The 15,548-nt window shown below is 60.3% G+C and overlaps 1 protein-coding gene across 2 annotated transcripts in view; it reads right to left on the minus strand.

Annotated features, from left to right (window-relative positions):
• Positions 1–1,048: 1,048 nt before the first annotated feature.
• The window catches only part of WHRN (whirlin), a 50,984-nt gene continuing 36,484 nt past the window's right edge, over positions 1,049–15,548 (minus strand). Inside the window, exons 4-13 of one of the 2 annotated variants that reach the window (XM_040531776.1) lie at positions 15,254–15,456; positions 14,808–14,844; positions 13,406–13,618; positions 12,865–13,077; positions 10,829–10,861; positions 6,090–6,161; positions 5,169–5,766; positions 3,000–3,178; positions 2,316–2,438; positions 1,049–1,571 (exon numbers count right to left, since the gene is read on the minus strand). In XM_040531776.1, the coding sequence (XP_040387710.1) occupies positions 1,389–1,571; positions 2,316–2,438; positions 3,000–3,178; positions 5,169–5,766; positions 6,090–6,161; positions 10,829–10,861; positions 12,865–13,077; positions 13,406–13,618; positions 14,808–14,844; positions 15,254–15,456 (1,854 nt within the window). In that variant the 3' untranslated portion in view covers positions 1,049–1,388. The remainder of the gene's footprint in view (positions 1,572–2,315; positions 2,439–2,999; positions 3,179–5,168; positions 5,767–6,089; positions 6,162–10,828; positions 10,862–12,864; positions 13,078–13,405; positions 13,619–14,807; positions 14,845–15,253; positions 15,457–15,548) is intronic. The other variant, XM_040531777.1, reaches the window with a different exon arrangement.

Genomic DNA, 15,548 nt, shown 5'->3' on the forward strand with positions numbered 1-15,548 from the left:
GTGGCAGCGGTGGCAGCACGGCGCTGCGGGGTGGCGGCGCTCAGCACGCCCCAGCCCGGGAGCCCCAAGGAGGAACCGAGCTGGGGGCGGCCCCGCGACGTCCCTGGGGGGGGGGGGGGGGAAGGACCCCAAACCCCCGGGGGGGCTTCGCACCGCTCCCGGTGGCGATTTTGAGGACCCCCAGCAGCCGGAGCAAGGACCCCATGAACGCCCCCACCGGGACCCCCAAGCCGCATCCCTCCAGCCCCAGCCCCGCCCGGCCCCCCCGAGCCGCTCACGGGGATCCCCCCGGCGCCCCCCGCCCCGTGCCCCCAATTCCCCCCAGCCCCCGGTACCCCCAGCGGGGAGCAGCCGGGGGGGGGCACCCGGACCCCGCCCCCCCCCCCCCGGGTACCTGCCCCCCCCCCGCCCCCCCTCACCTGCAGGGCGGGGCCCGGCGCCCCCCGGCCCCCCCCCCGGCCGCCTCCGGCCCGGCCCGACCCGGACAAAGCGCGGCGCTGGGCGGCGGGGGCGGGGCTCCGCGCTCCTCACGGACACGCCCCCCTCGGCCCTTTCCGCCAATCGCAGCGCGCCGCCAGGGGGCGATTAGCATAAAGCCGCGCCCTTTGTAGATTTGCATATCCCGCCGGAGCTGGCCAATCAGAGGCGGAAGAGCGGCTCATTGGCATAATTTCTGCAGCGCCTGCAGCGCCCTGGGGGCGCCAACGGGGGCGCAGCGGGGGCCGAGCCGAGCCGAGCCGAACTGAACTGAACGGAGCCCAGCCAAGCCCAGCCCAGCCCAGCCAGGCCGAGCCGAACAGCGCTGAGCCGAGCCCATCCGAGCCGAGCCCAGCCAGGCCAAGCCGAACTGAGCCCAGCCAAATCCAGCCCAGCCAGGCCGAGCCAAGCCGGGTCAGGCAGAGCCAAGCCAAGTCCATTCGTGCCCAACCAAGCCCAACTGAGCCCAGCCAAGCCCAGCCAAGCTGAGTCAAGCCCAGCTGAACCAAACCGAGCAGAGCCGAGCCGGGCTGAGCCGAGCCCAGCCAAGCCAGGCCAAACCAGCCTCCTCTTAACCCGACAGCTTTATTGCAAAACGACAAGCACAAGCTCTGTCCGTATGAACACAACGACAGCGCCAGCAATTTACACGGTGTCCGGCTCCTTTCAGCCTCCTCTGTCCTTCTTCCCACCCCAGCCTCGCCGCCCTCCACGCCTGGCCCCGCGGGGATGCGGCCTCTGCCCCGGCGGAGGCCATGCGCTGAGCTGTGCCCGTCCTCAGCCTGCCCCACGGCCGGACGGCCCCGTGGGGACAGCGGGTCCCAGCTGGGTGCGTGGCGGCGGGGCAGGGGAGGGCATGGGGGTGTCCCCGTGTCTCTTCTGGTGCCCATCCGGAGGCTCTCGCCGGGCTCCTACAGGGCGACGTTGAACTCTGTGACGAGGAAGTCGATGTAGTCCTTCTCCTTCAGCTTGAAGGCCTCGGCGATGATGCGGGCGGCCTCGCGGTGCTCCTTGCCCCGCAGCCCGGTGCCGTTCACCTCCAGGATGACGTGGCCCACCTTCAGCTTCCCGCAGTTGTGCGCTGAGCCCCCGCGCTGCGGCAGGGACGGGGGGTTAGTGGGGGGACACGGGATGGATCCGCATCCCCCCGCTCGGCCCAGGGCTGAGCCGCGGCCGGCTCTGGGCACAGGGAGGGGAGACAAGGCAGGGTCTGGTCCTTGCCGGGTCAGCGTTAACATCATGCAAGTGAAATGTTTTGGTTTTGGGGAAGAGGAGAGGAATTTGGCTTTGCCCCTACACCGCTGGCTTTCAGCTGACAGGGCAGCGCCAGCTGGGATGGCCAAGAACAACCAAGGCTCAGCTCTGCCTTGCTGGTGCTGTAATGTGAATTTTGCCCCAAGTAAACAGCAGGGGGAACAGTGCAAGGAGACAGCTCCTGAGAACGAGGCTGTGGGCTCAGTTCCTCAGCTCTCATCCACCATTCCCCCTCCCCAATCCTGATCTGAGCAGAAAAAGAGGGTTCCCAGACATCTGGCAGGCCAGCTGAGCTCTGGGGGCTGCCCAGATCCCCCAAACACATCTGCAGCAAGTCCTGAGTTCCCAGGACACGCATTATGGTATGGGATCACCCATGGCACATGAACACTTCTGCTCAGCAAATCCCCCCCCCGCAGAATGATGCTCTGGCACTGGGGACATTTGGGGCTATCGAGGGGCAGATCCATCCCCAAAAATCCCCCTGGGGCAGGGCTGCAGCTGCCGTGGCTGAGCCTGCCGGCCAGCGGGGAGCAGAGGGGTGGGATGTGCGCCAAGCTTTACCCACCCTCAGCCTGCCCTACCTGGATGGTGACGATGCGGGGCAGCGGCTGCCGCGTGTTCGCTCCACCCTCGATGGCAATTCCCAGGGTCGGCGCGCTCTTGGACACCCGGATCAGGCACGAGGTGGGCTCCAGGAGCCCCGGCTGCAGGCAGACAGCAGGGCTGCCGAGGGAGGCCGGGCACCATCTGCCCACCACGCTCCCTCGGTCGGCAGGGGGACAGATGCTGACCCCTGGCAGCCACCCCAACCCGGGGCAGGTCAGGAAGGGCCTGGGGAGGAGCACAGCAGCCCTCTGATCCCCAGTGTCACAGCCAATTTGCTCTGTGTCAGGCTGCCAGGTGACTTCAGCCGTGGGACACTGCCCTGGAGATGTCCCCTCAGTGCCAGGAACGCTGCTATGTCCCAGGCGGCTGCTTGCTGGAGCTGGCAGGGATCGGACTTACCCACATGGGGTAAATCAGCCCTGCGGTGCCCCTCTCAGCTGCTCCTGGCTGCCCTCCCAGCAGCGAGCTGCCTCAGCTCATTAAAAAATAAAATCACCCATCGAAACCCCCCAGGCGGGCTGCGGCCTGCAGGCAGAAGGAGCACAACCACGTGCACCACGGTGGGACGAGGTGGTGGGGACCAGCTCTGCCCTACAGCAGCCCCAGGAGCCCTCCTCCCACGGGGCCCTGGCCCGTGAGCACCCCGGACCCATCCTCACCGGCTTGGAGGCCCCCTCTGCCGCCGCCTCGCTCCTGGCGGCCTCCTTGAGGCTTCGGCTTTTCCCGGGGACCGGCTGCCGGCTCTTGTCCTTGCCGCCCATCTCGACCTCGCCGATGTCCACCCCGCTGTCCTCGCTGAGGGTCTGCCCGCTGTCGGACAGCTGGGACAGCGTGGAGGCTGGGGGAGAGGGGGGCTGTCAGGGGGGAGGCCGGCGGCGAGGCTCTGCCTCCGTGGGCCGAGGAGAGGGCATGGCACCCGCTGCCAGGGCCGGGCGGCTCCCCGGCACTCGGACGTGGCTTTAGAGCAGGGTTCCCAAGTGAACCCCTCCCGAAGAGCAGAGCTGTGTGTGGAACTGATGGCCCCGAGGCTGGGTCTGGGATCCAGCCGGGATCCCGAACTGCGATGTGGGAGAGCACGGCGAGCTCTGCGATCCTGCTGGGGCCAGCCCAGGGCCTTCATTCCGCCTCCAGCCCCCAGGAGCACGAGGTGCCAGGAGGGAGCTGCTCCCCTTTGACCCCCGAAGGATCGGGGCGCAGGTTCCTCTGCCTCTGGGGATGGGTGGCAGCAGCACGGGGACCGGGGGAAACCCCCTGGGGTCCCCCCGCCGACACCCCTCAAGCAGGGCCCTGCCCAGGGGCACTCAAGCCCCTCGCTCCCTCATTACGCCGAGATTAATGAACTAATTGCAGCGGGAGGACGGTGCCACGGGAGGGCGACAGTGCTCCTCGCAGCGGGGTCCCAGGGAGCCTGGAGGCACACAGGGCATTTGGGGGGGCTCGGGGATGCTGGGGTACCCCGGGGTGCTGGGGCACCAGCACCAGGTCTGGGCTGAAAGCAGGGCCCAGCGTCCTGGGCACCCTCAGCACCCCAGGGCACCCTCACTTCCACTTTTCTTCCCAGGATATGCTCAGGATCAACCTGAGCCCCATGCTCAGTGTTGGCACAAGGTTTTCTCTTCAAAAAGCTGGAGAAAATGGGAAAATCCTAGAATATTTTTTTTTTCTTTGAAAACTCCACTGGAAGCAGGTTATATTAACACAGCAAAGCCCACGCACGAAGGATGCTGCAATCGGCTGCCTACGGGAGCCTGGTCTTTACGTAAAGGTCAGCCTGAATTGCTTCGGGGACCCAGGGAGGCTTTGAGGAACATCCTGAAGGCTGGTGGGGAGCTGGCATGGCCGTGGGCTTTGCAGGTTTTCCAGCTCTGCCAGAAGCCAGAGCTGAGGGCTTTGTCTCAGCTTTTGTCTCAGCACTACTGCTGCGAGTAACACTGCCAAGGGCTTACGTGTTGCCTGGATTTTTCTTTTTCTTTTTTTTTTTTTTTTTTTGCCATGATGCCGTCAAGCTGTTTTCTGAAACTGAAAATTTTTCTCCAAAAAACAGCAAATCAACCCACAAGTACCGAACGGCAGCATGCTGCCGCACCAACCCGGCCTCCGCAGCCTTCACCCAGCTTTGCTACCCCATTTTGAACAGGAATCATCAAATTCACCTCTGCGGCCCCTCGCTGGCGCTCACTGCCAGCCACATCCCCGCTGAGAACAGGGAAACCCGCAGCAACGCCTCATGCTCAGGTGGAGACCTGAGGCCTGACGCAGGGCTCGCTCTCCCAACACCCTCCCTTGGGACCTCGCCTTCTGTCTTCTCTTCTCCCGTTCCTCTCTCTTGAGCAACAGCAACATTTATTTATTTTTACCCCACAGCCAGTAACAGGCACTGAGCGTCCCAAGGCCAGGGAATGGCTGCGTGCACCCATGGTCCCACACCTGCCCAGATGGTCAGAGGCCACGGGTTGGGCTGGTAGAGGCTGCAGGTTGGGCCAGTGGAGGCCACAGGTCGGGCAAGTGGAGGCCACAGGTTGGGCCGGTAGAGGCTGCAGGATGGGCCAGCAGAGTCCACAGGCTGAGCCAGAGGAGGCTGCAGGTTGGGCCAGTAGAGGCCACAAACTGGGCCAGTGGAGGCTCCAGGTTGGACTGGTGGAGGCCACCTCCTGCAGCACTAGCAGGACACACGTCCACCCCTCAGCCCAGCTTGGCACCAGGCCTACACAACCAGCCAGAGCACGTCCACAAGCTAAAGCCAAACGGGCCTGACAGCCAGCACCCCCATAAATAAAGCAACAGCAGTGAGGACGCCCCCACCCCGCTCATCCCAGCAGGACACCCACCTCTGGCCTGGGGCAAGGGCCTGACTTCGTTGACGTCGGGCTCGCTGTTGGGCTGGTGCACCTCCACCATGATGAAGTGCTGGTTGGCCACGGCCCGCGGGCTGCCCCTGTCGGGGGGCGGGGGCGCGGGGTGCGCCGGGGGGGGCGGAGGGGGCGGGGAAGCGGGGCTGTGGTGCCCAGCGGCTGCAGGGCCCTCCGCGGTGGGGCTCTTCAGCCTCGTTGGGGACTGGACCCTGGGGAAGGGCCCGATGGGGTGCTGGCTGACCAAGGAGAGCTGGGCATCCATTTGGCGCCGGGAGCTGTGCAGGGAGGGGGAAATGGTAGCATAGATGGGGCTCGGGGCGGACTCCTCGGTGGATGTCGTAGCGGTGGAGGTCATGCTGGCTGTGTCCTGCTCGGAGTGGTTAAGAGGGGGCGTGGGGTTTCGGGGGGCCACGAAGAAGAGGCCTGACTGGGAGGACTCGGAGGACGGGCGCTTGGGCTTGTCCTTCCCCGGGTTCCGGTGCTGGGCAGCAGCGGGGTCCAGCATCTGGGGGGCTGAAGGAGGAGGGGGAGGCTTGAAGTTGGGCGGCTCCTCCGGGAAGGACGAGAGGTCATCCTGCCGAACCAAGAACGGAACTGATCACCTACCTCTGCCTCCGGACAGTGACTGTGGCAATGTAACCCATTTTCACAGAAACACCCATTAATGGCAATAAGAAACTGACTCACAAAGGAGGACAAAGCACGCAACTTCTGCCCTGGTTCCTACAACCACGGACGTTACTCTTATTCAAACATCCCAAACCTTTCTTCTCAAGCAATCCAATTAATTTCCTTCGGTGATACCCATCGTTCGGTGATATAGCAAAGAGAAACTGAGGCAGAACCCAGTACCATTGGGCTCGCCTCCAGCCACCCAGGCATGGCGCGGTGTCTTACCAGGGAGATGTCCGGCAGGGTGTTGATGCTGCTCTGGTGGCCGTCTCCACCTCCCTCCAACTCTGACGTGTTCTGACAAGGCAAAGGAAGAGACAACCTGGTCACAGCACCAACGAGCAACCACCAAAGGGCCAGCACGATAGGGAACATGCAGAGTGATGCAGGGCATCGCCCTACCCCCTGTAAGGGGCCTTCAGCCAGAGGGTTTTATTTTCTGGGTGGTTCCCCTGAAGACTCACACACCACACACGCAAAGCAAAACAGTGGGGAACTGCCTCTCCCAGGGTAAGGAAGGTGCTCAGCGCATGCTGTGAACCTGCCCGGTGGGGGTAATGTCCTCTGCCCTCTTGAGCCAGAGCTCTGCTCCTTGTGCTCAGCTTGGAGGAGGGGAGGAATGAGCTCTGAGGCTCAATACCTGGATCTTTCCAGGGAGAAGGGCAATGGAAAAGATAAATCCTCCCCCCCCTGCAAACCAGGCGGTCACAGATGCAAATGGACAGGAGCTGCTGCCACTGCCTCCCTGTTACGAGTCTAAATGTCATTAGGAAATACTAGAACACAGCTCGGAACGCATCACAGCTCCAGGAATCGGGAAGGGCCATGAGAATCGGTCAGCCTGCCCCTGCAGGGCCAGCACAGGTCCCGCAGCAGAGGGCATGGATGCAGCTGGAAGTGCAAAACATCCCCCTGGTAGAACCAGGGGCTGGCTGTGGAGCTCTGTCCTGGTGAGCCACGCTTGGCCTGGCCCCAAAAGGGACCGAACTGGTCCTGAGTCGAGCCCAGAGCCGTGGCTGTGCTGCTGGCTGTGTCCCCCTGTCCCTCAGGCACCAGGTACCCAGCCCACCTCGTTCTCATCATGCTCCCGGGGCTGTTTGTTCATCTGGGGTGGAACGGGCAGGGTGCAGCTTGTGTTTAAGTGTGGGTTATTTATTGCAGGATAAACAACTGATTAGTTGAAAAGCTGGTGCCTCTGCATTTTCCCCATCTGCTGGAGGCTGCTGCTGTGCCTGTAAGACGTTAGCATCCCAAAATAGACATGGGAGACAATTAAAAGCATTAGAGAAGCAGCAAAAACATTGATGGAAATTGCTTTTATCTCCGTGGCTTCCGAAGGAGCCCTGGAGAATGAGAGCTAAAAGAAACAGCTTGTTCAGGGAGCGGCGGGGAACGCATCAGCCTGCGAGACTGTGCCTTCCTCTGACGAGGGTGACTTCACCCCCGATTCGACCCAATGTAGGTGGCTTCTGGGAGAGACAAATCCACAAATCCCCTGCCCGCTGGGTCTCCGACCCAACTGTGGCAAGCCCGGGCTGAGGACAGATGTGGCTGACACGTGGCGGCAGCAGGACGATCAGGCTTTGGCCAGGTCTGACGCACCGCAGGACTGTGAACATCCAAGTGCTGGCATGGAGGATGGGAGATACCACACCTCTGAGGCTGGGGAAGAGATGGATGGGGCTATTCCGAAAGGAACCTGCCTTTATACTGATTAAAACAATCGTGAACTGCACCTGCAAGGCCAGGACCGTGCTGGTTTGAGTGCCCAGCAGAGCTGACCAGGACTGGGGGAACTCGCTCGGGGCTGTGCAACGGGACGCCAGATTGGACAGAAGTGGCAGCGAGTGCAAAACGCTCCAGTGCCATCACCTCCCTGCGTGACACCATGGAGCAGAGATACTTGGCTGGCCAGGGCCACGCACAGAGCTGGCAAACTGCACCAAAATGCAGAAAAGTGCCCTAACGGGAAAGGTGCCCTGCACGAAGCTGCCCACGCAGCACCCCCCTGCGCCAGCCACCTCCCGCTGCTGCCCGCAGCCTTTAGTCCAGGCACGTGGCTGTGTGCACGGAGGGGAGCCCGGGCACAGACGGTGCCACTTCTGCACCAACCTGGCCCTGTTTGAGAAGATGTACATCCCTAACTCTTCCCCTTCCTGCCCTGCCTCTGCCAGCCTCAGCCTCAGAGATTTGCCAGAGGAGCGAGGATCAGAGCCTCCTGATGCAGGCAGGAGCAGCCTGCCTCCAAACCTGCATCGTTACTAAAAGAAAAGCCGCCCTACAATCTGCCCCACTGAACCCTGCGCCCCTCACCACGGCATTGAGCCCATCCTGGAGCACATCACCAGCTACATCCCAGCCCAGGCCTCCTGGCACACAGTGGCTGTGTGGACGCAGCCAGAGCCCCCCGCCAGCCCTGATCCTGCTGCCCAGCTCGGCGCCCCCTGACACCAGCGCTGCTCATCCTGCCCGGGCTCTTCTTTCTGCCGAGGTGTGCCAGCAGGAGATTTGCCTTTCCACTGTTTGAGTGCTTTGGGGGCAAGAGTGATTACACAGAAATTGCTCCGGGCTGTAAAATGTAATGGCTTTTAAGCTGAGCGCACTGCTTTCAGGAATTGGCTATTTTCAGACCGTGATTTCCTGGATCTCCCTTAAAAGACCCATCGAAGCCATGTGCCGCCGCTCTGAAAAATGGGCAGTGGAATTTACTGAGGCTGCTGCTGCTTCTCACCGCCTCTCCTTTGCCCCATCTATTTCCTAGTTATCTACGGAAAGTGGGAGCCAGGCGGGGCCCTTCCAGCCCCTCTGCAAGGTGCAACTGGGGGACTTTTGTCCTTCCCATCTCAAGCACAGCCCCCGGGTGGAGTGACAGAGCCGGAGAGCATCTTTCAGACAGGCAGCCCATTTCCATTCACGGATTAGCTGGTGGAGAAAACCACCAGCTCCCTGGGGGATACAGATCAACCTTTAATTAACCTCACAGTTCCAAATGAGTCCCTTTTTTTCCTGTAACTGCTAACAAGAGCTTTACAGAGCCACGCAGCCCAGCTCCCGCAGGGTTTAGCTCTTCAGTAACTGCGCCAGCCTGAGCGGCAGCCCAGCCTTCCCCCTCTCCTCCCTTCCGTCTCCCTCTCCCGTGCATTTGCACGGCTTGAGGACAAAGATGAGGGTGCCCAGAAGCCCAGGTCCCCAGGAGCCCCTGAGCACAGGCATCTCAGACTTCGTGGTGTGGAGGGCTCTTTTGGTATGGGGAGCAGCGATATCCTCCCACGGGGGCTGCCGGACCTGGAAGAGGTCTCCTGTTCCTCTGCTCTTGTTCTGCTCCAAGGACATGGAGACCATCTGTTGGATGCCCAGGAGGCCATGGACTCTTGTGCTTGAGGTTCTCTTTCCAGCAGAGGAACAGCTCAGGACTTCACACCATCATCCTCTCCTTATGCTTATGGTGACACAGAGACCAACAGCAGGCAGAGGCCAGCGAACGAGCTGAGTTATTGCACTGGGAGCAGCCCTGCAGCTTCATGGAGCCGGGAGCAGCTCCTGGGGAGTCAGACCCTGGGAGGAGAAGGCACTTTCGATGGCAGTCTGTTTGCTAGGAGGCAGTGGAGAAGAAATATGAAATCAACAGGGATCTCAAATCCTTAATCCTAATAATGAGTGCTGGGGCAGGAGGCAGGGACAAAGGCAATGCTAAATCCCTTAAGGACTGCCTTGGTTGTAAGCAAATTAGAAACTCACACTGCTCTGATCAGACAAGCCACATCTGATTATTGCAGTCTACTATTAACCTCTGCTTTGCAGGTCTCATCTTGAGATCAAAATCTTCCAAATCTTCCATTTAGAAGAGGTGGCAATGACGTTCAGGCAGACACAGCCAGTGGGTGGCACAACCAAATAGGACTTTGTCTCATCTCCGAGCATCCTTCAGACATTCCGTAATAAAAATCACTTTTCGTCACAGTCCTGATCAGCCCCATACAAACTATTTTTGGCATAAGTTTGCCCACCAACCCTTGATGGGGGCTGCTGACTTTGTTCATGAAACCAAAGAAACTCGTCCCAAGGCTCAGGACGTCTGTGATAAACCCCACAGCTTTCCTCTTCTCGGCAAGTGTAATTCCCAGAGGGATGAGGCATTTGGGTCAGGTTCTCAGCTACCAGAGGTCCTGTGTCCCAAAGCGGTACTGGTGAGTGGTGGAGCTGAGAGCTGCTGTGTGTGCTTACCCTGCTGACCGCCGCCATTCAATGCCAAACAGCCACAGGACAGGGCAACGCACCCCGCACAGCGGAGCCACACTGCAGGGCACGAGCATGCAGCTCTTAGCCTCCTCCCAACCCTGAGCTCTGTGATTACACAGAGACATTCGAGGCTCTGAAACGTGTGCAAGGGTTTCTCCAAGGCTGGACACGCACAATGTGAGTACACCAGCCCCTCCTGCACACCCGAGGTCTGTAAGGAAAGCTCTCCAGTCCCTGGGGACGTGTGATGCGATGTGACAGCCCAGCGGTGTTTCACCAGGGTGCCTACACAGGGAGACAGGGCAACAGCAGGGAGAGCTGGCACAACAGGGCCACGAGGCAGGGGGCACAGCCGGGGGTCCCTCGGCTATCAGTGCTGCCGGTCCTTCTAAAAGCCCAGGCCTGAGATGGGGTTTTCATGCAGACAGGACATTGGTACCAGTCAGGGTTGGTTCGCAGCTGAGCCTGGCCTGCACTGCGGTGCTGACACCCGCAGCCTTGCTGCTGAGCTAGGGAAAGGGACTTAGGAACAGCTCCGCAGAGCCACGGAGAGAAGAAGCAGAGCTGGGAGACACGAGGTGGCTGCTCACGTGGCTGAGACACGTGCTGGCACCGGGAAAGGCCTGTCCCCTGCCTCCCGCCCAGCGCACATCCGCACGCACTCGCAGCTCGCCTCCTATGGCAACTGCGGTACTCGAGCTCCCCGACTCGCTGCTGGTCCCTACCTCCATCAGGTCTATTAGCCACAAGAGCCGCTCCTGGGGATGTGCGAGGGGAAAGCAGATTAAAACAAGCATAAAAGCGAAAACATAACGTCAGGGAGGATGCAGAACAAACAAGCGAGAGAAGCAAATCCCAGCACAACGCATCCCTCCTCCCCCAAGCCCACCCTGCAGAATCCGCATCCCTGTGCATCCCTGTGCTGAGCATGAAGGTTGCAATCAGCCCCTCCTGCGAGAGCAAACAGTCCACGAGCTCTGTGTCTCCTCTCTCCCCTGCTGGCTGCTCAGAACCCGCCACCCAGAGCCCCTGCTCCTTGCTTGGCAGCAGCTTACCACCTCTGCTTGCTACCACACCTCAAGCACTGCCGTTCCCAGCACCCGGAGCAGAGCAGCAGGCATGTGTCTGTTCTCACATCCACGCTCAAAGGACGTGGGAAGAGGAGCCACGCTGCCAGGGAGTAACAGGGTGTGGTGTAACAGGGACATGTGTCCTTGCAGGAAGATTTTACATACAGGGGCGGCAGTGTCCACTCTCTGCTCTGTGCCACAAGGGCATCATGGAGCTGGAGTGTGAGCACGGCACACCCGAAGCACAGGGTACAGCCTGGGCACGGGGCTGGATAGGACCAGGGTGTCACGCCCAGTGCATGAGCCCTGGCAGGCCTCTGGGTCAGCCCTCTGATGCTTTGGAAAGATTTCTCCCTTCGCAGAGCAGCGTGGAACTCGCCCTGCTTATCCTGATCCAGGAAGGCCCTCACTGCAATCCATCCTGAACACCGCAATCCATCCTTTGGGTATTTCTGAAGTCAGCAAGACAAAAACACAGCTCTGATGCTCTGAACCTCTCCAAGGCCTCTTGGAAGGCTGGACCAAACTGTGGGAAAGATACAGCCCCAAGAAAGCCCCCCACCTTGCTGCCCCTCTGCAGCACAATCCCACCCGCCCCGCACGTGGGCTGGTTTGCTTGCTGTCAAACAAGCAGAAAGCCCTTCATCATCTGTTCTTTTCAAGAAGGTTTTAATTTCCAAGGTTGCTAATGCATTTGTGATGAAAGGCATTTTACGGCCAGGAAATTAATTTGGGGGCTGTGTGCCTGCACATTCTAAGGTGATTACGATAACTTAATTAGACGGTGCGTGCAACGAAGGCCTGGCAGCGAGACGTGGGAGCGCTGCTGCTCAATGCTGGAGTGGGCAGAGGCTGGGACAGGATGCAGCTGGCCTGGCTGCTGGGGACCTGCTGGGACAGGGAACAGGCAGCCAGCATCTCTGAGGAGGTGATTCAGGAGTGGCAGCAAGAGCTGGTGAACAGCGGCAGGGATGGCGTGGCAGCGGCAAGTCGCTGAGATTTCTGTGTGGCTGCAGCCCGCACTGCGCGCTGGAGGTCCTGGGTGGGAAGCAGACTTGCTCCCTCCCTGGGGACAAAGGGATGCTCAGCCCCCACGCAGAGGACAGGGCATCTGTCTCACCCCAGGGGCACTGAGAGATACCAAGCGTGTGTCGCAATGTCACCTTGTTGTCCCTACAAATCACACACTTGTCCCCAGCCTGCGGGGACTTCAGAGCATCTCAGAGTTTGAGTACCTGCAGTGCCTATACGGGACACCAAACGTGTGCAGGATCCATCAGAAGGCAGGCAACGCGGGGGCATGGCTGTGCCTGCCCCTGCACTCCTGCTCCCTGCCTCCTTCCAGCTCACCCAGCTGCTCTAGACCCTTGTCTCTCTGCTGCGAAGCAAATGGATGGCAAAGTACTCTCACAGCGAGGCTGTGCTTTCCAAGTCAGCAACAAATCATCGTTTTCCTGCCCCTCCAGGATACTCTAGGACCCCTGCCTCTAAAAGCATGAGTGCTGTGACAGCCTGCAGCCAGAATTGATGAGCCCCTGGCAGCTTGTAAGGGGATAAAAAAGCTTTGGAGGAACCCATCGGGGAAGCAGACTTCGTGCTGGGGGAAATGCCTTTGGAGCACTTGGGGGAACTGAGTTTGCTGCAGGGCTGCCAGGAGCTGGGGTTGAAAGGAAGAGCTGGAAGAGACTTACCCGGGCCGAGCTGACGGTTGTGGAGGTGAAGTGGCTGCTGGAGGAAGAGACGGTGTCACTGTAGGACATCATGGAGTAGGAGTCGGTGCCGATGCTGGGCCCCGAGGGCTGCCGGGCCTTCATGGACTCGATCTCTCTCTTCAGCACCAGGTTGTCGAAGCGGTCAAGGTCTTGCGGGGAGATCACGCCCCGCACCTCTGAAAGCAGTGAGAACTGGGCCAGGCAGACAGACAACCAAAGAGAGGTTGGAGCATGACCACACTCCCGGGCACGTGAAGCCCCATCCTCCCCCCTGTTCAGTGGTGGCAACGAGACGCACGGGCAGGTAACGAAGGAAGACGTTCGGTCCTGAGCTTTACCAGAAGCTCCTCTGCCACCGAACGCCAGCTTGTGCCTCCCATAACGTCCTGCCCCTGGATTTTGTTCTCACACCCTCACCCTCGACCCTGTGCAGATACCTGGAGGTGCTGAGCCACGCCGTGACGATGGCTCTGCTCAGGCCACTGGGAAAAACTGTCCCTGTCCCCAGTGCAGGGCTCACCTTAGCGTGCGTGTTGAGCAGCTCAAAGAGCGCCATGACCAGAGCATCCACGGAGATGTTGCCTTCCTTGTACTCATCGAGGTAGTACCCCATGGTTGCTCGCTCCTGCTCGTTCAGCAGGTGCCGCGCTTGTTCCTCCAGCATGACTCGGGTCTGGTTCACCATGCTGCTCAGCGTTACCTGCGAGCCCGCCAGGCCCCGGTAAAACACAGGCTGTGGAAGAAAACAGGGGACTGGATTTGGCCTGAGAAGTCAGCTGGTGAAGGCAGCAAAGTCAGGGCCCAGAATTGCCCCCATGCCTGAGCTGTGTGCCTGTCAGACTGCTGCTCCCACATCACCTGCGGCACGGCTGGCAAGCAGGGTGGGAAGGGGGATGCCAAGGACCAGGGGCAGCTACCCCTGGGGGCCACCAGCACAGCCACTCACTGTCACTGCTTCTCTGAGTAACGAAGCCACGCGGTTAGGCAGCTCCAGCTGAATAAACAAACCAGCTTCCCAGCTCTGTTCGGCAAGCACAGGCACTATCCCTCGGCCAGCCATTGATTTAACAGCAGGCTGCATTCCTTCCTGGCACAGCTGGGGGAATGGGTGCCATGAGAGCAGGCAAGCTTTCCATCTTGTGCAAAATGCGTCTTGTACAGAATGCACAACTCTCACTGCAAGCTCAAAGCAGACTTTGGTGAAGAAAGAGCTAACGGACCCAGAGGAGTCCCAGGGACAGGGATGTCTGACTGCAGAGGCAGTCCGACAAAAGGCTTTTTTCTCTGGGGAGGATTTCTAACGGAGGAGGTCCTTGCTGCTCCCCTCCCCGACAGCGTTAGCAGTCAGCGTACAGATATGGAGCCAGACAACATCTCGACTATCCTGGGGACACTGAAAAGAGTTGAGGCTGGGGAGCATGTTTTGCCAAGCAAACAGCATGAAGGCATTATCAGTGCAAGCCACCTGTGAAACCTCCTGGCTTCATTTCCATTTAAAGGGAGAGCACTTTGCAAAGGGCTGGCTGGAGAAGACAGGCTGATGTGGTGCTGCAGGCACAGCCCCGGGCAGGGCCCTGCTACCCTCGTGCTGCGGGGTGGGAGAGATCCTGGGATGGGATGGGATCCCCACGCCCTTGCCCCCGTGTGTCATTGCCCATCGCCCCTGACCATGATCATCCCCAGGCTGGGAGGCTCCACAAAACTGGCCCAGCAGTGGTACAGGAGAGGGGGCTCTCGTTATGCCAGGCTTTGTAGAAATAAAACTAGCAAAGTGAGATAGGCAGGAGAAAGGCTAGAGCCAGCTAAAAGGCAGCGGTCCTCATAAACTAACATCCCTTTTACCGCCAGGAGCACACAGCCCTCCCACCCACAGAGAGATGGCTCTCTTTTCACAAGGCACCGGGGGGGCTGGCATCTCTTACCCTGGCTGCCGCCTCCGCAGCGTGATCGCCCGCTGCCCTGCGAGGAGGAAGAAGTTGAGTTAGCACCGAGTGCCATGTGTCCATCAGTCGTCTCCTGGAGCAGTCATCACCTGAGGAGATCTCTTATCTACTCTTCTCCCTGTACCCGTAAGCTAATGGGGGAAAGCTCCCAGCCTGAGAGACCAGGGAAGGAGCTCTGAACGGCGCAGCAGCATGCTGCCCAAACCTGACCCACCTTACAGGGTGCTGTCTTCTGAGCAGCAGACATGAGGGCCACCCAGCTAAGCACCGGGGGTGCTCCCACAGACAGCTGGCAGACACATCAGGCTGCCAGCATTTCACTGGCAGAGGACACGCTGCTGCTCTACCCCACCCTGCGTGGCTGCACGTACCCTACGGGATCCCTGGCAGCCCTATTTATTGCGTGGGATGTAGCAGGCACCTACCCTGCTGAGTTGACCAGGGTCTCTCCGATCTGGGAGCTTGCTATCCACCTGGTCTCGTCCACGGTGGTGCGGGCGTGGGGCAGCCTCCCGATGTCCTTCACAGTCATGATGAGGTGGCGGGAGGACTTCAGCAGCTTCACCGCCTCGTCGTGGGGGATGCTGAGGAAGCTCCGGCCATTCACCTCCAGGATCTGGTCTCCTACCTGCAGAGTAAGGGCAGGGTGAGCCCGGCAGGCCCTGTGGGCATTGCTGATAGGAACGTGCCTTCCTCTTCCACTGGAGAGGAGCTACTCAC

The sequence above is a fragment of the Cygnus olor genome, chromosome 19 (assembly GCF_009769625.2).
Source record: "Cygnus olor isolate bCygOlo1 chromosome 19, bCygOlo1.pri.v2, whole genome shotgun sequence".
Classification (NCBI taxonomy): Eukaryota; Metazoa; Chordata; class Aves; order Anseriformes; family Anatidae; genus Cygnus; species Cygnus olor.